Source organism: Staurois parvus, unplaced genomic scaffold, assembly GCF_062004578.1.
Source record: "Staurois parvus isolate SC_StPar_1 unplaced genomic scaffold, SC_StPar_1.0 ptg000153l, whole genome shotgun sequence".
Lineage (NCBI taxonomy): Eukaryota > Metazoa > Chordata > Amphibia > Anura > Ranidae > Staurois > Staurois parvus.
In genome coordinates, this window is record NW_028317949.1 from 3,651,837 (window position 1) to 3,675,852 (window position 24,016).

At 39.4% G+C, this 24,016-nt stretch overlaps 1 protein-coding gene across 2 annotated transcripts in view; it reads right to left on the minus strand.

Moving 5' to 3' along the window:
* Positions 1–2,730: 2,730 nt before the first annotated feature.
* FBXL7 (F-box and leucine rich repeat protein 7) overlaps positions 2,731–24,016 on the minus strand; it is a 281,590-nt gene continuing 260,304 nt past the window's right edge. For both annotated transcript variants that reach the window (XM_089674833.1, XM_089674834.1), the window contains one exon: positions 2,731–6,849. In XM_089674833.1, the coding sequence (XP_089530959.1) occupies positions 6,113–6,849 (737 nt within the window). In that variant the 3' untranslated portion in view covers positions 2,731–6,112. The remainder of the gene's footprint in view (positions 6,850–24,016) is intronic.

Sequence of the window (24,016 nt, forward strand, 5' to 3'; positions counted from 1 at the left end):
TAGCCACCCCACCCGCCCACCCCTTGTTCTTACTCTGGTGATAGCTGTAATCTTCTGGGTCCTGTGCAAGCTGCACACTGACCACTGAGGGTAGCTTGCTTGGCTCTGCCACGATTCACAGAATTCTTTATATTATTTTCAATGAAGACAAGGCATCCTCTTAGTGGAAGAAATAGAAATTGTGATGTCACTGCCCATTCTTTCCATTATGTCTAATGAAAGAATGCTATATATTATAAGGTGTTCTATTAATGGCTACCGAGTGAGCAAACCGTTCTGTGTGCAAAGAGAAAGTTGCTATCACAGCACCCCAGCAGGACCCGGAAGATTGTGGCTATCACTGTAGTAGTGGTGGCTACTACAGTGATTTTAAACTTTTCCAGCAGCCCCTCAGGTATGAGATGTGCATACTTACATTGTGCCAAGCTCGACCAATGTAAATATGTAATAAAGACCACTACAGGAGTTCGGCTTTAATACTATCAATGGGATCTAATACCAACAAATTACATACTATACATCCAATAATTAGCCATTTTTTATCATATCAAGGTCAGATGTAAAATTTTTCCATTGAGCCTATCAGTGTCTGAATTATTGCTGCCATGTGGTACAAATTTCCCTCTGGCTACAGCCATACCTACAATTCTACCCAGATTTCTGCTAAAACATTGTGTATTAACGGTAATCCAAGCCAAATCCTTCTTTCTTTCTCTCTTTCCCTCGTGGTGAGGGTTTAGAACTGTTGTTGGGTTAATGCAGACTGTGTTCCTACTAGGGAGATTAACCCTCTTTGTTTCAGCTGGTGACCATTGTTACTAAAAGAGAAGCAAGGGGCTTTCCAAAACTTTGAATTGTCACCAGAGCAGAAATAGAGGGAAAATCTTCCAATTGGGAAACTTGTTCTAATGACAACTGTCTGAAATAGGAATTAACCTACAACATATGCTAAGGCAAAAATGCATGAATATTTCCCCATGTTTTATTCTGTAAAATACACTGCAATACAGTAATATAACTGTTGATACACCAGAAACACATTGTGCTCCTAACATCTTCTTTGAGATGACAACACAGTGTATTTTTGGCTCTGAATTTCAAAGCATGTATTGTCAGTTCTGCCTACTTCATTTCTGATACCTTACAAAGTACACAGAGCTCTGCCAATCTCCCTCCCATCAACATAACCCCTCCTTGTACACACGCAAAGAACAAAGGAGGTTGTCAGTCTGCACATGGTGATATGATTTTCTTTAAAAAAAAACCTGCTGGCAGATCATTCATTTCAGCAACAATCTTCTCATTAAATTGTATGTGAATTTAACATATTTTAGGTATATTATTTACAGTCTGTCATGTGTAGACATCAAAAAGCCCCTGAATTGCTACTGTGTGCCACCATTTAGGATATGATACCAGAAGCCCCAGAAAATTCATAGCTGTAACTCAAGAGGCACTTTATAGTATGCTCCCATACTGCTGCTCAGGGGCGGACTGACCACTCAGGGGGCCCCCGGGCAATAGGGGATCATGGGGCCCCCGTGTCCTCGCCCACACCCAAAAAAGCCTATGAAAAAGCCAATGAACTGTACCAGGGGCATCTCATGGGGCCCCCTACTGACCCTGGGCCCTCGGGCAGTGCCCGAGTGTTCGAATGGTCAGTCCGCCCCTGCTGCTGCTACAATCATGTAGGGTGGTGAAGGAGGTGCGAGGAGAGACAGAGGTGCTGGGTCAGCAATTAGACAGATATTAGACAATTCCAGAAAAGGAGAGAGCTATGATATGCAGAAGGGAGGTGCTGGCTTAAGTGACTGACACTTACTAAAGTGTCAGTTCCCTAGCAAGCTCAAAGGCACATTGCCAGTCAATAGAAACCCTTTAGGAAAATACTGCCTTTTAAAATCCTTGATTTTTTTTTCTTTGATTTTACATGTATTTTTAGGCTTTTGCTACCTACAAAATCTTCTTGATTATATTTTATTCTTTTTACAAAAAATATTGCAAGGCAGCCTACAATTTCCAAGTTTCCCACAATGTTTTTTTTGCTTGTATGCTAAAAATTTTTAATTTCCCATGCTATTAATGTAGACCTAGATTACCACCCCAGGGAGCAGATGGAACGCCCTGGGAGAACCCAAGCTTTCCAGTATAGGGAGAATAGACACACCCCTCTACAAAGCAGTGCTGTGCATCCTTTAAACAGGCTAAGTATTACTAGATGTAAGGCGTTGATGGCAAAATGACTTTTAGAATTTGGTATTTGCATGTCAAATTTGGGAAACCCATAGCAGACAATCAGACATAATTTTTTTACAGATCTCACTATTATATAATACTACTGTTTTGAGTGGCTTTTCTGAAGAAGACTGAATATATGACAAAATATATACATATATATATATATATATATATATATATATATATGTTTGCACCTTTCAAGCCACCTGCATCCAGCCAACATCAAAGCATTTTGTTTTGGGCAATCCTAATCTAGCAGCTCGTTCACACCAGCCTGCACCCTAATACAAGCCATTTTAGCATGTGTACTGGTGTGCCTTGTGTAGCAGCGGTGAGGGGTGGTGCCTGCAATGCAATTCACTGTCTACCTAATTATTTCTTTTGTTTTTAAACTTTATTGAAATATCACAAAATGACATTCCATTCATCTCTATGCGCTCTTCATGGTGTGAACCAGCCTTAACAGTGTGTAGTAACAAATGCAATATAATGTAGGTGTACTGTTGTTTTATTCAATACACAGTATTTAGGAGAAATACAAAACATGAATGTAAAATGAAATGCTTATTATTTACAGTATGCAATATTCTATTCTGTATATATGCTGAAAAACTATTTTTCAGTTTAGCTCAGATTTCATTGTGGATTCAATGATAGCATGTAATCACATTGCCTTCTCATTTTAAGAAACATGACTTTTGATTCATTTTGTAATCAGATTGGCATCTACATTGCTTTCTTTAGTATGGTTTTGATAGTGAAATCCTTGTAGCATTAACAATATCCTTCATTGGAAATGCCTGAACAGAATGATATGGATGGGTGTTCACACTTTTGGCCATACAGTATGTATGATAGTCAGGTGTTATTTTTTGCTTATATAGTGAATTTTGCCTTGGTAGTCTGCTAATATTTTTGGGGCTCAAAGAGCCAAATACCCATTAGAGCAGTGCAGGTAAGTCTGCGCTTTTAAGTAAAGAATGTAAATGAAATAAGTTTCTGATAAGTGCATTTATCTCTACTGTTTGCACAAATTAACTGCTGGAGTTCCCAGCTGTTGCCTTTGGTGGCATGACCAACATTATATAGCAGGAATCAGAAACAATATGGAGAGCTATTCTGCTGAGCATTCTGGGAACACTGGTGGTACACTACTAAATAGGTATGCATATAGATAATAGTGTTTCTCTCAGAGATGCCAATATATGTTTTTCTTTTGGGCAGACAATGAAGTGACTGAAAGTAATTATTTTCTTTTAATGGATCTAGAAACATTGCTTACTGATACAAGGCTTTATATGTGTGTACTTGTAGTTTCTAGCCAGTGTCATATGATTATTTTATTTAAAAATTATTGGATGCAGTATGTGATCTGCTTTATACGCAAAACAAATTTTCAAACATGAAAAACACCTTACAAGTAATCACAGTACTGTGATTTCTGAACTATAAAGTGTCCTCTGACTCCTCTCATATTTCTTTTGCTGATGTTAGTAAAAAAATAACTAGGCATGTGAAAAAGAGGGAAACAAATAAAGAAAAATAAATTTGCCAATTTTCCGGTCTGGTTCTGCTCCCGCTATCTCAGCTGCCCTAGGCATTGGACCAAACATACCTCGTGATATATACAGCCCAGGTTGTGGGAATGGGTTGCAGAGAAGGTGCCTCGTTCCTTATAGCTCTGCAATTTTTTTACCATACGTTTCAAGCTATTTAAACTCAAGTTCTTTGAAAATAATCTGGTAAGTGAAAATGACTGGTTGTCTATGACTTGTGGCATACTCAGAAAGGCTTAATTAGTAAATAGTGCAAATAACTAAATGTAACAGCAGTCATTTATAGCGACCATAGAGAATTTGCTTTATTTAAATCACCTCAGGATTTTAATAGCTGTTAAACAACTGTAGTTTTTATCATGCTTTGTTGTTTCCATTACTTGTGTAAGCCAGAATGTTATAGCTGAAGACATTGACTTCACCATATAAAGGTAAAGAGAAAATGTACATAAAACTAATTCATATAAAAATTTTGGTCTAGAAGGAATCAAAGGATGTTGAACTGAAGTACAAAAATGACTAGCCATTTATACTCCATCAGTCATCATTTTTAGAAATACTGGTAAAAGATGTTGGTTTGTCATCAAGTCCAGCTCTACCAAATGCTGAAACAGATGACAAGTGAAGCAGGGGCGAAGTGTTGAGAATTCCATTTTATAGTAACAGCTCAGTAATGAAACTTCCAAAATCAACTTTCAACCTTTTTTTTTTTTTTAACATATCCGGCTTTATTATGTTTTAACACTCTGTGTCACTATTGCATGATTCAATTAGCAATTGGCAATGGTCAAAGGGAAGTCCTCCCCAGTGTTAGGCTTCCTGACACTGTGAATTTTCTGCCTATTCAGTGAGAGTGGAAAATACATTTTCTGTATCTAAGCTTGATTTATAGAACCAGGAAAATCAAACTCATTCCACTTTCTTTGCAGTAATTAAATGTGAAGGCTCCATAGTTATGTAACTATCTTGGATTGTTTTTTGCATAATGGGTATATTCTTCAGGTGTCGCAGATCCTACAGCTCAGGCTCTTAGGAATGAGAAGGCTTTTAGAATCGAGCTATAACTCCTTTTGTCAAATTACTGAAAGATATCTGGAAGCATTATCTCTGTACTTGAGAAGGTTTGCTGTGATTCCCTGTTGTTCCAGAATGTTTGAAAACAAATTTTAAGCAAGACACAGGGGTATCTATTGATCAACTAGAATTGCCACTCAAAAATTGTATTTTTCATGAAATTGGGAGAATTCTATGTGCATCCATTGACATTATCATGCAACATCCTTTTCTATTTTATTGTGAGGACTCCAACAAATGTCCTGCACTGGGGCATGGGAGTAAGCATGTATGCTTATGATCACAAGAGATTATTTTTTTTGCATAACTGATGTATTATAATATGGTTACTATAATGCAGCAGTGGCTTCTTGTGCTTGGGGATGGGATAAGTGCAATTTGGTGTAGGTTTTGAAGTATTCTGAGAGATGTTCCAAACTATTTTTCCATGGATGAACTGGCAGTAAAGTCATATTCAGTTTTGTAGCCCTATATAAAAATCCTGGTCATGGATCATGGAGGTATTTTTCCACTCTGCACTGCATATCTTTTATTAGATTCCTCCTTGAACCAAAACAACCGCAAAACTACAGTGGCAGAAACATCGAGGGCAGGACGTCACCTTAAAGGAACAAGTCATCTTTATATGAAAACTCTATTATTCTCGACATTGGCTCTGCCAAAAGAAAAATAGATGAAGCATTTTTTTTATTTCTATTCAATCTACTGCTTACCAAGTGTAATGAGGTTTGCTCCTAAAACAGGACAAATTGGGAAATGTGATGAAATGTATTATTTTTATTTTATCATGTAATGAAAAGGTTATTATTAATGCAACATAGCTGGTAAGTGTATGTGAATATAATGATTTCGGTTGTGAACTAATCCTTCTTTCTCTTTAATACAATGAATTGCAGAAAGTGTTCACTTATTCTGTTACAGAAAAACTCTAACATATGAAATATGTAACATCTTGTAGGTTTTACCAAATGCAGCATTTGACACATTCACACATATTCTCAATGACGGGAATGTCTTCCTAATGATAATCACCTTGACATAGTAATGTAAAGCACATACACACTCATATTATGCACTGATCAAATGCGCAGTTCTTATTTAGTATGTCTAGATATCTAAACTGCAGACAAAAAAACAAACATATAATTACTTTCCATTCTTGTCATAGAAAAAAGCAGAACTTTGTATGGACAAGTTGCTGCATGTGCAAGATCTGTTATACATATTAACGCGCTGTATTTTTTTTAGAAAAATGCAGGATTTGTATGTTCAATTATACAACGCTTGCAGTGGCGTTTGACAAACCGCAGAGCCTCTACTGAAACATCACAATCCTGAACATTTAACATTTGTAGGTCAAAGCAATTGGCAGCCACGATCTGTAGTCCTTGACCTGTGATGCTTTCACAGGATTTAAGACTCAAGCGCTTTAAGTTAAAGCAGTTGAGGGCTAGGAACTCCAAACCAATGTCTGAAACTAGAGGGCATTTCCCAATATCCAAAGATTTCAGTTTTGTGCAATTTTTCGCAAGGTATTCCACCCCATGATCTGTGATGCCTTCACATCCTCGAGCATTGAGGTAGCGCAGCTTACTGCAGTACTTAGCAATGTAACGAATGCCCACATCAGTTATCCTTCCACAGTGGGCTATGCTCAGGTACCGCAGACGTGATTCCAATTTTGCAATCTCACGCATACCAAAGTCACTGACAAAGCGGCAGTCACTGACGCTTAGCTCCTTGATAGATGTACAGTATATCATGATATATCGCAGACCTTCATCGGTAATACGAATGCAGCGACGCAGGTAGAGGTGAGTAAGCTGAGTGCAGTGAGCTGCTATTGTGTGCAGTCCTTCATCTTCCAGCAAAAAACAGTCTGTCATGTCCAAAAAACGGATTGATATCTGTTTGCCATGCATAGGAGACAATTTAATAGAAGCTTCACGTGTCAAGCTGATGCAGGTCACTTTAGAACAGCCTAGAAAAGGAAAGAAATTACTTAGTGCGCAAAATGAAATCCGGTAACTAAACAGCGTTTTCTATTCATATGTGATATCATTTTACAAAGAACGTAATTCATAAGACATTTTTTATTTATTTGTAAAGGCCATCCAACAACCTGTACCCCTCAATGACATCTGCTTTTCACTTTCAGTCTTAAATAATACATCAGGACTAACGGCATTGATGTTCGGCAAAGAGTAGTAATTCAGAATAATCATGATTAATAAAATTCCATATTTCATCATCTGAGAACAATAATTATAATTATAAATTGATTGGTTACTATGACTTACTGCATGCAGACCCTCTATTGAAAAAAAGAAAACATTTTTGTTCTTCTATGTTGTTGTTGGAGAATTATTCTCACTTCCTGTCTGATGCAGTGTAGTCCGTAGAACAAGACGTGAGGGGATATCTCTCAAATGAAGCATTGCATAGCAGTAACAACTCAACTGGGAGTGTATCTTTTTTCATTCACCAAAACTTTAAAGTATCTAAGAACCCCAAAAATGTAATAAATTGCAACTCACGAGTCCTTAGACATGGTAGCTACATTAGTTTCCTTTTTAAGGCCTAAATTTCCTCACACTTCCTGTGATGGGAAATAGCCCTCACTCATTATACTGTATTAAAGGAGCAGCAGTGTTGTCACCCTAGGCCAGGGGTCTCCTGACTTTCCAAACAAAGGGCAGGTTTACTGTCCTTCAGTCTTTACAGGGGCCGGATTGTGTCCAGCGGGAAAGAAAAAGTCTCAGGGCCAACATCAGTGAGAGTAAACAAGGTCTCAGGTGTGGTGTTCAGTTGCATAGTGGCTGTGGTCACTAGGAGGAGCAGTAGCGTCCCATCATTGCTATCACTGGAAGGAATATTGACCCATCATTGATGTTAGTGGATGGATCAGGGTTCCATCATTGATAGTAGTGTCCCATTGCTTCTGTCGTTTGGGGGAATTATGCCTCACTTTTGGTGTCAGTGTTAGGAATAGTGCTCCAAGGGCCAGATAAAGGCTAGCAAAGGGCCACATCCGGCCCTTGGGCTGCAATTTGGAGTCCACTGCCCTAGGCTGATCTCTTGAGTTGGAAAACAAGCACCTCCCTTTTTCCTCATCCCCATTAAGAGGAGGAGTTTTGTAGTTAACAAAAGATAACTGGGAAACTGATAACATCATTTGCGATATTGGTTCATTACAAAGGAAGTAACGTAGAAACTGGAATTTGGATCAAAATGTGTTTTTCTGTTTTTGCTGAAAAATATTTTCAGGCTAAAAGTATAACTAAAGGCAAACTTTTTTTTTTTTTTTCAGTTTTGGATAGAGTGGACAGGCATTAGAACTTTGGATTTTCATTGCAGTTTGTGCCCCCATTAGGGAGATTCATAAGTTTATCCTGCTTACCATTATCATTGAAAGTGAAAGAAAACCCTAAATTTAGGGTTGTCCCCAGAAAAGTAATGGAGGGGAAATCTTCCAATGGGGATACTAGTTCTGGTGATCTGGGGGTTCCCAAGGTATTCCCTTAATTTACAGGAATTTTCCCTTGCTTTCTGGTTTGGCTATGAGACAGGAAGTGAAGGTAGATATCCTCAGTGGGACACAGATGGCAAAAAATAAACTGACAGGGGTTATAACCCTCCCTTACTCTATCCAAAATAGATAGATATATATGCCTATATTTATACTTGAAAAGAAAAATCCAGTTCAGCCATGACATTTAAAGACTGGTATGCTGCAATATATTGCATTTTTGTTCTTGTGTTTAGATACATGCACATTTATATCTTAATTGTTTTTTCTTATACGTCCAAGGTTTGTCTAGCCAGTTTAGTTCTACAACAAACAACCTAAGCATAACAGATTATTTCCAGTCTTAAAGCGATAGTAAACTGCCTGAAACAAAAACAAAATAATGGGCCCACTGCAGGTTTAAGTCATAATATACTATTATGCACCGCATACTAGTACATTATGACAGACTTACCTGTACACGGAGCCATCCAGCACCTTGCTGTCATGGCTCCCTAGCGCCGCCATCTTCACCCGGTCTTCCTTCTGGGTTTGTGGGCTCCAGCAGTATTTAAAATAATGAACCATAATTATTTTTGGTTTAATAACCAATCTTACCTCCAAATAACTGGTGTAGCTATGGGCGCTGAATTCGCACCCAGTTTGGCTAATTTCTTCATGAAGAATATCATTTACTCAAAGGATTGGCCTGGAATTATCATTTTACCGTAGTTATATTGATGACATTTTTTTACTGTGGGAAGGAGATGAATTTTCATTACATAATTCTTTTAAAACTCTTAATTTTAACAATTTTAACATTAATTTAACTTATCAATTCAGCCAGTTTGAAATCAATTCTTGAACTTGTCATGAATGAGGGTACTAACATTATAAAGTACAGATCGCAACAGCTATATACCCATAGAGAGTTGTCATCACCCAGTATGGTTAAGGAATAAACCTAAGGGCCACTTTCTAAGAATGCGGCGTAACTGCAATAACCTTGACGATTTTTATTCACAAGCAAACATCTTAAAAAAGAGATTTATAGAAAAAGGTTATGACAGTACTTCTTTACAGCAAGGTATTAATGACATAGCGACCATAAATAGGACTGAGTTACTGTCTTCTAACAAAAAAGAGAAGGTATCTAAGGTATGCCCATTTATCACCAACTATTCGGTACAGCATAAGGATATTTCAAAAATCCTTAAGAAAAATTGGGAAGTCCTTAAAAACGATCCAATACTAGGCAACATCCTTCCTGACAGACCTGAATTAATCTTTCGTAAAGCACCCTCACTACATCACCATCTAGCACCTAACGTGATTGATCCACCTAAGAACATCACTTTTTCATATGGTCTAAAAAGGTTCTTTCCCTGTAACAAATGCGTTATTTGCACATGTAGTGGCACTTGTAAAACAAAAAATTAGACTTTCGCTTCCAACATTACAGGGAAATCCTATAATATAGATTCATTAATCACATGTAATAGTACCCATGTGGTTTATTTAATTGAGTGCCCATGTAAAAAACAGTATGTGGGTAGGACAACTAGAAGATTAAGAGACCGTCTGAGAAAGCATGTTTACAACATCAAAAGAAGTTTTAAAGAACATGCATTATCCAAACATTACAGATTTGTTTTATCATAGGAACCCAGAGAGCCTCAAATTTACTGGCATTGATATTACTAAACATAACTGGAGAGGTAATCAATAAAAATAGAGAGGCTTCAAAGTTAGAAACGAAATGGATCTATGAACTCAGATCTTTATCTCCCCTGGGACATAACGTTGAACTTGATATTAATTGTTTTATTGATACCAGATAAGTTAATTTTAGAATTTTTGATTATTTTAAATTTCTTAGCTATCTTATTCTATTTTTTGTGTATTATATTCCATTTTTATATGCTCTATGTATTCCCTTCGGTCATCCATTAGACTACTAATGATCAGATACTTTCTTATAGTGTTTTACTTTGCCATTATGGTTTATCAATTTTTATTCAATTTACACCCCTTGTTAATATCTATTATATTGTTATACAGTTTTTGACTTCTATTTTAATACATGCTAGTTGGGGCATTAATTTAGAGACCGAGTTATTAATTTTTTAAAACTTTTTTACACATTCTTCTATAACCCATTTTTTATCTACTTTTTTATTTTATATATCATAACCCTTATCACTCGTCTTACATATAATCAATTTTTATGCTTACTTATTCTCTTATATGTTTATTACCTATTCAGATTTTTAGATAGGTTTTACACATATCTTATTTTTAACCCTTTTTCACCCTTTTAACACTATATATATGTATAAATTTATAGTCATTTATTCAATTAGTTCCCCTGTGTCATTTCACACTTTTTTTAAACATCAGAATTTGTCCCATTCACTTTTGTCCCACAACAAAATGGTGCCCGTTATAAATGTTTTATTTCTTTAATCATAGGTTGTACATTTTTTAAATTTTTTCCGTTTCATTCAATTATACATTTAAAATTTTACCCCGTGATATTTAAGGTTAAATTCCTTATTGTATATTCTTGTGATATCATATTTTTCAGTTCGGTACTTTGTTGATGTTTTCCAGCCTTCAGTTTCTTTATTAGTGCTGCTAAGACATGTTGGGCTTCTCTAATATGGTGCCCGTGGCGCGCATGTGCGGAGTTATCTCTCTGCGGTCACGCCAGTTATAAATCAGCATAAGCGCTTTCTGCTCTGGGAGCTATACTCTGCGGGATGATGAGATAACACTGCAGCTTGATCTCCAATACTCAGGGAGCAATATTCTGCAGGGAATGCTTGAAAATATAGATCCACTTCATCAATAGCCACCACTTCCTTTAGATGTTCAGACCAACACTTGGGATATAAGAGAACAAAAGACTCATGGTGCAGTACCTTAAAAGGTTCTTATTTATTTAAAACACATTGCACTTACACAGCATGGTGTGAGGACGTCGATGACGAAACGTGTAGGGCGGGGCCTGTGGATGTGACGTTATTACATTCCCGAGCTGTTGGTGTCTGCGCATGCGGGACAAGGCTGGGTTCAGTATATTGATTGTTATCACGCTTTTTTCGCTGGTGTCGGCTGGGACACCATGCTGTATAAGTGCAATGTGTTTTAAATAAATAAGAAGCTTTTAAGGTACTGCACCATGATCCTTTTGTTCTCTTATATCCCGAGTGTTGGTCTGAGCATCTAAAGGAAGTAGTGGCTATTGATGAAGTGGATCTATATTTTCAAGCATTCCCTGCAGAATATTGCTTCCTGAGTATTGGAGATCAAGCTTCAGTGTTATCTCATCATCCCACAGAGTATTGCTCCCAGAGCAGAAAGCGCTTATGCTGATTTATAACTTGATCAGCATATTGCTCTGGTGAGTTTATTTAATTTATCTGGTGGTGGATTGGCACAAGGTGGATTTGTTGGACACTAATAAAGTTTTTTTCATTGCAACACAATATTTGGACTTTGATTTTATATATTATACACTAATATTTGTTGGACTTTTTATAATTAGTGCAACCTGTTTGGTTTATTATTGAGATATTCACTGTACCTTATTATAGGTTTACCTGTACATACAACTTATAAAGTGTACATTGCTTCCACTTTAAAATGTGATTTCCAATTCTGAAACAAAACTAAAATATTTTTTTTTAATGCGAACACTCTGAAATTGCAAGTTACAAATTGTGCATGCATGCATACTTACAAACGTGCTATATTTTGCATTACCCATATTTCTATCACAATCATTTTATTTTTCAAAAGAGATGAAAGAACAGGAATGTTGCCTGCACATGGAGTAAACAAACATGTACAAAGCATAAATCAATTTTCATTATGAAACCAGACTGGAAAGGCAAGTACTGACATATACCCCGAGAGGCCTCCTAGGCAGGGCGTTTTGTACTGAGGATAGCCTTGTTTCAAAGGGGGGAAGATGTAAGGTGAGAGATCGCAAGAGAGGAGGGTGGGGGAGGAGGACAAGGAGACCGGGTTTCTTTTCTGTGGCTTAGATACAAACATTCTATGAGAGGCTAAGGGTAGCCAGACCCAGTGTAGGTAGAATATAGTGAAGCCAGAGTTGCCAAACTTTAAGGAATTTTGTTTGAGGATCAGTGAGATTGCTAGAGTGTTTTTTTGTTGTTGTTGTTGACAATTAACATATTCATACACTGTTTAACTTTAACCTTAGCTAAATAAACTCTAGGTTTCTTCCATGCATTAGTGATGGAATGTTCAACTACAATGAAGAAGAGAGTAACTAGGAATGAATGGCCCTCTAAGGGCATCCAAGTGACTTTGGGGAGCGAGATGTGAAACAAATCTACATAAGAAAATTCTGGACCAAAAGGTGATCAGATTCAGGCAGGACCACCAGACATGGAAAATATCACCTTTTTGACCATAGCCTCTGAAACAATGTCTGCCATCTTGTAGAGTCTGATCATCAGAACTAGAGGGAAGAGATGAAGGCAGTACTACCACTCAAGAGAAATGAGCTAATCATTTTCTCACTGGATGTTCCCTGTGGAAATGATTTTATTCTTAACCTTTGCCAATGTGTGTGAAAGGGCAGTTCTATTCCTTCATCTCCATCTCCTTTGCTATTTTATAAGCCACTTTTTTTCTTCTTTTAAAATATGTAGCTGTCAACAAATAAGAAGGGAGAATGCAGGACTGGGTGGGGTCACTCTATGCAAATATAGGAGCATAATGATATATCAAATAGAAGGTTTGGAAAGCCTATGACATCTGGGATGTGAAGCTTGCAGAGCTGAAGCCAAGAGATAATAGAGAATCTGAGGTCTTGCACTGTGCCTGCAGCAGCTGGGAGATGTTCTGGAAAAGCCACAAGACACATAGTATTAGAAATGTACACGCACTATTTTTAACTGCAATCTAAGAGTGTTCTCATTAAAAAGAAAAAAACTTTAGTTATGTTTTTAAACACTTCTTAAATTAGTTGCTACTGTAGTGATGCATTTTGGCTACTAGTCGGAGTAGCCTCATAACCTTTGTACAGTAAAGTGAAGGCTTGAATGACAGATCAAACTGGCATTGCAATATCAACCAGGTTCCTGGTTCTTATTCCACTTTCTTACCAGCCTGACTTAGTAGGGGAAGGGGACAGGGTTATTCTGTACAATCAGAAATCCTGAATACCCTGGGATCTAATTCAGAAAATAGATCTGATGTGCAAGCATCTGGAACTGCGAAGTATGTAGGGCCACTAGAAGTTTAAATTCTTTTTTTTCATTGCAAGTTTGCTTTTAAGAGAGTTGCTCATGAACACATTTTTCTGGGTCACTTACTCATTAGATAGTGAAGCAAGGGTAGGGATGGTATGATTTTTGACCCAGTGAGCATTATCGCATACCACATCTATCATAGTCTCTTTTTTCAAGATCATGTGCTTGTGTGTCTCTCTTTAAAATGTAATTTCAAATATATGCTACCTTTTGAATAAGCCTGTGAGACATGAAATAACTTTTATTGCTAAGTTGGAGCAGTACCACAACTTTACCTCTTGACCTCCTGAAGGAATCATTGCAAGACTTTGAACCTGGTAAGTCATTTAACATTATTAATAGAAACCTGTCTTTCAGAGAACTTACATGATCACTACTTGGAAATAAATTTAATAGCAGCTTCCCTGCAGCATGCTTCAGGGGATGCTCAGAAACTGGTAATGAATCACTTTTCTCTATATGTTGCTTTCTGCTCTTTGGTCACCAGACTTCTGCACAATTCTTTCATTAGTCATCCTAATATATATAGATGTCAGGTTTGAGGTTTTAACTCAAAGGCTGGTTCAACATATCAGAGTGACTCCATATTGCGTCTCTTAGTAAAATACCTAGTTTGCTGTGATTCTTCAGAAGTCAGCTCAATTATCGTAGCAGAAATAATTTTAGTAATTATTGTCCCTTGTGCTCTAGGGACACTTGTCTTAAAACTTGGTAACTTTTTAAGAGGGTTTGGGAGCCACATACTTAGTCCCCTTTTAAACGGACATAATCCGTTCAGTCATGTTTTTTCAAGAAAGAAAACGGAATCGGTTTTTATCAGTTTGCACATCCGTCTTCTGTTCAATTCGTTGCCCAACGGATAAATTCAAAACACTAACAATAACGTATAAAGCCATTTATAACTCTCCCCCACATTACATCACCGATCTTGTCTCTAAATATCACCCAAACCATACTCTCCGTTCCTCGCAAGACCTCCTGTTCTCTAGCTCCCTTGTCTCCTCCTCCCATGCTCGTCTCCAGGACTTCTCCAGAGCTTCCCCCATCCTCTGGAACTCTCTACCCCAATTTATCAGACTATCGCCTACTCTGCTCACTTTTAGGTGATCTTTTAAAACCTATCTCTTCAGGGAAGCCTATCCTGCCCTCAGCTAATACTGGAATCTTCTACTCTTCCAACCAGTCCATCCCCCACAGTTACTACCTTTTGTACCACTAGCCCCTCCCTTCTAGATTATAAGCTCCAAGGAGCAGGGCCCTCAAATCCCTCTTGTATTGAACTGTATTTTCTCCCATTATATTGTAAAGCGCTGAGCAAACTGTTGGTGCTATATAAATCCCGTATAATAATAATAATAATTCAATTTTCTTAAGTTTACATCAGTTTGCACTTCAGTTAAGGTCAGTTTAGTTTACATCTTATTATATCAGTTCAGTTCAGTTTACATCAGTCTACATCCATTTTTGCGTCCGTTTTTTCATAGTTGTTGCAGAGACCAATCAGAGGAGACAAAAGTATAAACAAAAAAAGTTTATTTCCTAAACGGACATAAACAGAACAGATGTGAATGGAGGGCATCCGTTTACATTCGTTCCATTCTGTTTCAATGGATTGGGACATTGGTTGTTTCAATTAAAAAAACAGACTTAAACTGACATGCATGTAGGCGAATGTAAATGGTTGATCGTCTGTTTACATCCGCCTACCATTAGATATACATACATCATACATACATGCTGAATAAGTGGTTCAGTCTGGATCCATCTGAAAAACTGACAGATAGATTGAGACTGAAAACCAGTGTGAAAGGGGTCTTATAGTTCTATTGTAATTTCTTGAACACTTTATGTTTTCTTTTTTTCTTTAATAATACCAGGCATTATGAAGAGTCTCTTTGTGCCTTGTTGCATCATGCCAGTTCACACCACTGTGTTGTGGTGGGGTACACTTAAAATAAAGTATGGCATATGGCTTTTTTTTCTAGCACAACATGGCAATCCACTGCATCACAGTGGCCAATAAAAGCATAAAGGACAAATTCCCCTTTAAAAAAAATTATATATACACTTTTTTGGCAGGTGAAAAATGTGCATTTACTATTTTTTTTTTAACCACTTGCCCTCCTGAGGATTTACCTCCCTTCCTGACCAGGTCATTGTTTGTGTTACTTTAACTGACAATTGCGCAGTCATGCAACACTGCACCCAAATGAAATTTACGTCCTTTTTTTCTCACAAATTGAGCTTTCTTTTGGTGGTATTTGATCCCCTGTGTGATCAAATACAATTTTGAGAAAAAACAATGTTTTTGACTTTTTGTTGTTAAACATGTCCAGTGAAAAAATTAAAAAAATCAAATTTCTTCATGAATTTAGGCCAAAATGTATTCTGCTACATGTCTTTGCTAAAAAAAATCGGGACTGCGGCAGGCATTCTGACGTTGGGGGGAACTGACTTGGTGTCACTGACATCCCCAGTGACACCAATATAGTGATCAGTGCTAAAAAAAGCACTGACACTGTACTAATGGCACTGGGCAGGAAGGGGTTAACATGAGGGGCAATCAAAGGGTTAACTGTGTGCTGGGAGTGTTTTACACAGGGGGCTGTGTCAGTGTGCTTCACTGTAAGCACACTGCTTTGGATGGCTGAGCTGACAGGGAGGAGAACGGTTAGTAAACAAAGCAGTTCTCCTCCCCATCGGAGATCGTCGGAAATCACCAGGCGCCAGTGAGTAATCACCGGCTTGGACCCGCTGATTGACAGCCGTGGCTGCGAATGGCGGTGCAGATAGGGTGCACACGCCCCCTACCCAGAAATACAAAATAACATATATATGTGATTTTGCACACCTGTGCCGCCCTGTAGCAGAATTTCTGCTATAGGGTGGACGGGAAGCGGTTAAGAGCCTGCAAAGCATTGCAACCATGAGCAGATCGTGAGTGCAATGTCGGGCTCCTGCAGACTGTCAGAGTAATTGCCTGCCCAAACCTCCGATACGGACAGGCAGTTACTTCAGTCCAGGAAGCTCAATGGACTACGAGAGCCCTCACCAGTGCCTTTGCAGTTCACTGGGAACTACAAGCCTTTATCCACAAAGGCTGATGATATTTGTAGGCATTCATTCACAGAACTCTCCGAATGAATGGTGTGACTGTGTAGGAGGAACCCTGCACCCTCACATTCTTTTCAAACTGTGAAAGTGGGTGCGGGGAAAAGCTCCCCTGTCTGCTATCATAGGGAAGGGAGGGATCAGGGGGAGATCTGCAGGAGCGGGAACATATAACATGTTCCCAAAGGGGAACGTATCCTTTAATGACATTTTACTTTGTGAAATTTCACTAAAATTCACAAAAGAAAAAGAAACAGGAAAGTGAACAGTGTGATGCACCGGGATCAGTGCATCAGCACTGTTTCTCTTTGTGCACATCAATGGCCGGGTGTTCAGCGCAGTTGAGTGTTTTTGAGCCGTAAATATTCACACTGCGCTAATATTCCTTCTACTATCTCAATGTGGATATTAGTGGGAAATGCAATCACCTTGTCACAAATGCAGCATGGTTTGGGAGAAGATTTCTTGCTGGACCGGGTAGCAGGCAAGAAATCCCATACATGAAAAGGTAGTGTTTGAAACTCATCTCTTATTCCCATAGAAGTCTTTTGGAATTCTGCTGTTGGATGCACAGACATGCATAGGTTTTCTTACTTTTAAATGAATGCAGCCACCCCCCCCTGAGCACAGCTTGTAAAATACTTATGTTCCCCCCAGTTCCAGTGTTATTCGCTGTATGGCTCTTCACAGCACCACACAACCTGCTTTTCTCAGAAAAGATCCCTGCTGGATGCTGTTCGTATAGTGCATGTGTACTGCAGCCTCATTTGTTTTTATGAGTGAGGCCTACTACTCTGGAAAGCTAAGGGGTGCTATAAATGGCTGCGCTCAGGTAGTTGGGAGAAAAGGAAAAGAAAAGGGGGATTTAATAGGTGCCCCCATTTTTCTTATGGGACTGTGGCAGGAGAAATAAAGTTTCAAGTCCCCCCACTGTATTTATATTTATTTATACAGTGGGGGAACATTCTAGAAGGTCAGTAGGTTTTTTAGCTCCCCCATTGGCGTGAGGAGGAGAAAAGTTTTTTAAAGTTTCAAACAACCCAATGGTATACTAATATAATGGGGAAGATTCTAGAAAAAAATGATTTTTTAGCCCCCCCACTACACCTTGACAGTTTTTAGCCCTCCCCCCATGGTATACTAATATAATGGGGAAGCTTCTAGGAGTGGGAGTTTTTAGCCCCCCACTACACCTTGACTGTTTTAAGCCCCCCCCCAATGGTATACTAATATAATGGGGAAGCTTCTAGGAGTGGGAGTTTTTAGCCCCCCACTACACCTTGACAGTTTTAAGCCCTCCCCCCATGGTATACTAATATAATGGGGAAGCTTCTAGGAGTGGGAGTTTTTAGCCCCCCACTACACCTTGACAGTTTTAAGCCCTCCCCCCATGGTATACTAATATAATGGGGAAGCTTCTAGGAGTGGGAGTTTTTAGCCCCCCACTACACCTTGACAGTTATAAGCCCTCCCCCCATGGTATACTAATATAATGGGGAAGCTTCTAGGAGTGGGAGTTTTTAGCCCCCCACTACACCTTGACAGTTATAAGCCCTCCCCCCATGGTATACTAATATAATGGGGAAGCTTCTAGGAGTGGGAGTTTTTAGCCCCCCACTACACCTTGACAGTTTTAAGCCCCCCCATGGTATACTAATATAATGGGGAAGCTTCTAGGAATGGGAGTTTTTAGCCCCCCACTACACCTTGACAGTTTTAAGCCCCCCCCCCATGGTATACTAATATAATGGGGAAGCTTCTAGGAGTGGGAGTTTTTAGCCCCCCACTACACCTTGACAGTTTTAAGCCCCCCCATGGTATACTAATATAATGGGGAAGGTTCTAGGAGTGGGAGTTTTTAGCCCCCCGCTACACCTTGACAGTTTTAAGCCCCCCCCCATGGTATACTAATATAATGGGGAAGGTTCTAGGAGTGGGAGTTTTTAGCCCCCCACTACACCTTGACAGTTTTAAGCCCCCCCCCCCATGGTATACTAATATAATGGGGAAGCTTCTAGGAGTGGGAGTTTTTAGCCCCCCACTACACCTTGACAGTTTTAAGCCCTCCCCCCATGGTATACTAATATAATGGGGAAGCTTCTAGGAGTGGGAGTTTTTAGCCCCCCACTACACCTTGACAGTTTTAAGCCCTCCCCCCATGGTATACTAATATAATGGGGAAGCTTCTAGGAGTGGGAGTTTTTAGCCCCCCACTACACCTTGACAGTTTTAAGCCCCCCCATGGTATACTAATATAATGGGGAAGCTTCTAGGAGTGGGAGTTTTTAGCCCCCCACTACACCTTGACAGTTTTAAGCCCCCCCATGGTATACTAATATAATGGGGAAGCTTCTAGGAGTGGGAGTTTTTAGCCCCCCGCTACACCTTGACAGTTTTAAGCCCCCCCCATGGTATACTAATATAATGGGGAAGGTTCTAGGAGTGGGAGTTTTTAGCCCCCCGCTACACCTTGACAGTTTTAAGCCCCCCCCCCGGTATACTAATATAATGGGGAAGCTTCTAGGAGTGGGAGTTTTTAGCCCCCCACTACACCTTGACAGTTTTAAGCCCTCCCCCCATGGTATACCAATATAATGGGGAAGCTTCTAGGAGTGGGAGTTTTTAGCCCCCCACTACACCTTGACAGTTTTAAGCCCTCCCCATGGTATACTAATATAATGGGGAAGCTTCTAGGAGTGGGAGATTTTAGCCCCCCACTACACCTTGACAGTTTTAAGCCCCCCCCCCCATGGTGTACTAATATAATGGGGAAGCTTCTATCAGTGGGAGTTTTAGGCCCCCCACTACACCTTGACAGTTTTAAGCCCCCCCCCCTTGGTATACTAATATAATGGGGAAGCTTCTAGGAGTGAGAGTTTTTAGCCCCCCACTACACCTTGACAGTTTTAAGCCCTCCCCATGGTATACTAATATAATGGGGAAGCTTCTAGGAGTGGGAGTTTTTAGCCCCCCACTACACCTGGACATTCCTGGAAGAAAAAGTGACCAATCAACAGAAGAATTAGAGAGAAGAGAGGGCTATAAAGAGGGGGTCCGTTAACAGAAAAAACAGAAACCTGGGAGGCATCTTTGTGATGCTCCTCTCCCACCCGTCCCTTTTTGTTGAGGCCAATTATTATTGGTAAGTCTCATCTTCAATGATGGCAGATTAAGTAAGTATGTTAATGTGAAACAAGCTGGAGGGTTAATTAAGTATGGTGGATAAGTGTTGTGTTAATAGGTACAGCTTGAGTCGTAGTGACTAAGCTGGTGTTGAGTAATATTAATTTAAGATAAAATGTTTTAAAATTATTAGTAAGCTAAAATGTAAAAATAAAGAGTTATTATAAAAAAAATTTACATTTATACCAATAATAAAACGGCCGCGGCCAAGTTAGTACCAAAGAATAAGAGTTGTGGTCTTTTATTGTTATAGAATAAATATTACTGCCTACAGTCCCATATACTAAACATTGTCCTTTAAAGTAGACCTGTCATATCCAGGTCCTTGATTTCTCTTAAAGCCTACCTCTTTCTGGTATTAAGCCCTACCACCTGCGAAACTTCAACTTGGAATGAAGTAGCAGCCCTGGTGATAGTCTGTGTTCGGTATCTCTTGTCTTTCACAGGCACAAAGTTAATTATCTGAAGGCAAGTATGAGAACTTTCAAACACCACAAGACATTTTAGTAGAAATGTTTTGTGCAACTGGTAGGTTCATTGGGATGCATTTATCAGCCTAAAATTGCTGAACGTTAAAATATATTTTTTATTTAGAAACTTACATTTCCAAAAATCACTGTGAATCATGATCTATTACTAATTCTTAAATACAAATTATTCTTAAAACAATTATGAACCTAAATGTAACAATAATTGAATTCCTCTACTCCTTACTTAGAATACAAATTCCAGTTTGTGAAAGGACACAGGGCTATACTGAAGGTAGAGCAAAGCAGTTCTGTATATTTGTGTATAAAATGTTAATGAGGGTGGACTTGTTCTAGTTTAACATCTCAAAATAATTAGCATGATACAGTCTGCCCTACAGCATCAGGGCTGTTAAAAGTCATTTCAAATAGATTAATGGATTGATAACATTTATGTCAGCCATATCAGAACGTAAATCTTCATGTAAATAAAACACATGGCATATGTTACACATTTACCTTGTAATATAAAAAGAAGGCCATGGTCAAAGCAGTCTTAAAGTGAGACATGTGTTTTGGAAACAAAATTAGTAAGTACCATGTATAAACTGCTTTACCCTACAAGCAGAATAGCTAGCAATTACTGGTGCACTATGAAATAATCCATACATCCAGGACTGTTTTCTCACAGAGTTTTGCCTGAAAGATGAGGCTATTTTGTACAAATTCTATCCCTTACGTCATGTAATTCATTTACCGGTAGTTAAAACTAATGATAATGCAGCCAAGCAACACAAACAGAAGTAAAAATGTTTCATTTTTAGTAGAGCAGGTGAATGCTAAAACCCTTGTCAGATTATTATTGCTGTCTGGGTCCCTGTTGTGGATTTCATGCACTTCTTGTCTGGTAATACTGTTGCCATTGTGAATTTAAGTGAGGGGAAATCCCAGATAGATGTAAAATCCTAGCAAGTGTTCTAATACTTCCTCCACTCCAGAGCTGGACACATCAAAGAAACACATTCCAAGAATTGTTGTAAGGTTTGTCCTTATATCCTATTATAGTCATATCATCCAGTCCACACCTGACCCACATGTGTTGTATGTTTAACACCCGCGATTGCATAAGGCCTCTTTCACATGGACGTTATCCTTTCAGTCACGTTTTTTGAAAGAAAAAACGGATTAAGTTTACATTAGTTTGCACATCCATCTTCAAATCAGTTCAGTTTACATTAGTTTGTACTTCAGTTTAGTTCAGTTCAGTTAATATTAGTTCAATTCAGTTCAATTTAGGCCCCATTCACACGAGTCGGACCCGTCAGCGCATCTGCTTGCTCAGCGGGGAATCTTTCCACTGATCCTGCAGAGTGAACACAGGCACAGCCCGCTGTTCTCTATGGACAGTCAGATGACTGCCTGCTTGTTTCCATCCGACTGCCATCCTATCTGATGGGTGGTAGGGGAATGGATCCCCATCTGCCTCCTTTTAGCAGATCAGATTGGATTGGATGTTGCAGGTGTAAACTGACACATGTCTGTTTACAACTGTCACTCTATAGAGAAAAATAGAGGTTCTGATCGGCTCCGCCTGAAAAACAGGCAGGCGAGCCCCATTGGACTGTCCGTGTGAAAGGGGCCTTACATTGGTTTATATCAGTTCAGTTCCGTTCAGTTTGCATCAGTCTAAATCAGTTCTGTTCCGCTTCAGCAGATCCGGACACAGGCTGCTCCGTTAAAAAAAATGGAACTGATCGGAAGTGATTGTAAATGGATGCTCATCCCTTTATTTCCATTTGTGCATATAAATTAATTTCTATCTGTTTTGTATCCATCAATAGACGAATGGAAAATGGACAAATGGAACTCCCCTGAGAAAGGGGCCTAACAGTTAGAAAAGGATACATAGGGTACACAAAAGATTCATATTATATTCAAGGACTTGCTTTGCACAATCAGGGCTATCTTTACGGAGGGGCAAAAGGGGCAACTGCCCTGGGCCGAGTCATTGCTGTGGGGCCCAAAGCAGCTGCCCCATACTTGCCAACTGTCCCAGTTTACATCCCCTTGTCCTTTGAAGTCTTGGGTCCAGATATCTCAGTGTGAATTGCTGTGACTTATGCTGTCCAGCTCTGCCCTATTGCCATGACTTATGTGTGCAGACTGTGTCAGCATTCATATGCAAATAACCAGCATTTATATGTAAATAGTGGTAGCATTCATATGTAAATATAGCCCCTGATGTGACATTCATATGTAAATAGCACCAGCATTCATATGTATATTATGCCCTCCTGAGGTTCCAGCCACCATCACCTCCACTGAATGCTGCTCACTGGGAAGATCAACAGGGGCATAATTGAAAGTCCTGCCTGCAACTGTGGTCACTGAGCCTACCATTAGTCTGTTCTGCAAACGTAAGTGAAGTGGAGGAACGGGGTTGGTGTGGGGTGTGCAGAGGTAGGCAGAAAAGGAAGTTACAGTTTGGGGTGCACAGATGAGCAAGGAGGGGATGTACAGAGGTAAGGAAGGTGGGTGCAAAGATGAGCAGAGGAGGCCTGTAGAGTTAAGGTGGGGAGTCTGGAGAGGAGAGGATGGGGGAGGTTTGGGGTGCAGAGATTAGCAGGGAAATGTAGGATGCAAAGGTGTACTGACAGGGTGAATAAAGTTGTACGTCATATGCAGGGCAGCCCATTCAGCCCAATAGGCTGCTTTATGCGCTAGAAATGCAGAAAAAAAGTCCCTGAAACTTTTTCAAAATCACATTGAACCACACAGTGCCACAGCACCATGAATTCTGGTGCATGTGAAAACACGTCATTGCCAATTAACTTGCATTTGTGGTCAGTGTCGAATCCTCCCTTACAATGGTGGTCCATGTAGAAGCCTCCCTTACGTTGGTGGTCAGTGTAAATTCCTCCTTACATTGGCGGTCAGTGTAGAAATGTATTGGTTGTTGGTATAAAATTCCCCATTGCATTGGTTGTCAGTGTAAATTCTTCATTACATTGGTGGTCAGTGCAAATTCCCCATTACATTGGTGGTCAGAGTAAATTTCCCTTTACGTTGGTGGTAAGTGTAGACTTGCCCTTACAATGGTGGTCATTGTAAATCCCCCTTACATTGGTCATCATTGAAATCCCCCCTAACATTGGTAGTTGGTGTAGAAATATCACCACCCATCCCCATCCAGCACTGCCACTGATCCCATCCACTCCAAGCACTTCCACTCATTCCATTCCCCCAAGTATTGCCAATGATCCCATCCCAAAGTACTGCCAGTGATCCAATCCCCCACCAACACTGTCACTCATCCCATCCCCCCTAGCACTACCACTTACCCCATTCCCCCCACCACTGCCACTGATCCCATAGTAATAATGTGCAGTAACCTCTAGAAACCAATCAGTGAGCAGTAATGAGGTGCACTAACCTTTAGCAACCAATCAGTGAACAGTAGTGATCTGCTGTAATCTCTAGCAACCAATCAGTGAGCAATAATGTTGTGCTGTAACCTCTAGTAACAAATCAGTTAGCAGTGATATTGTGCAGTAACCTCTAGCAACCAATCAGTGAGCAGTAATGATGTGC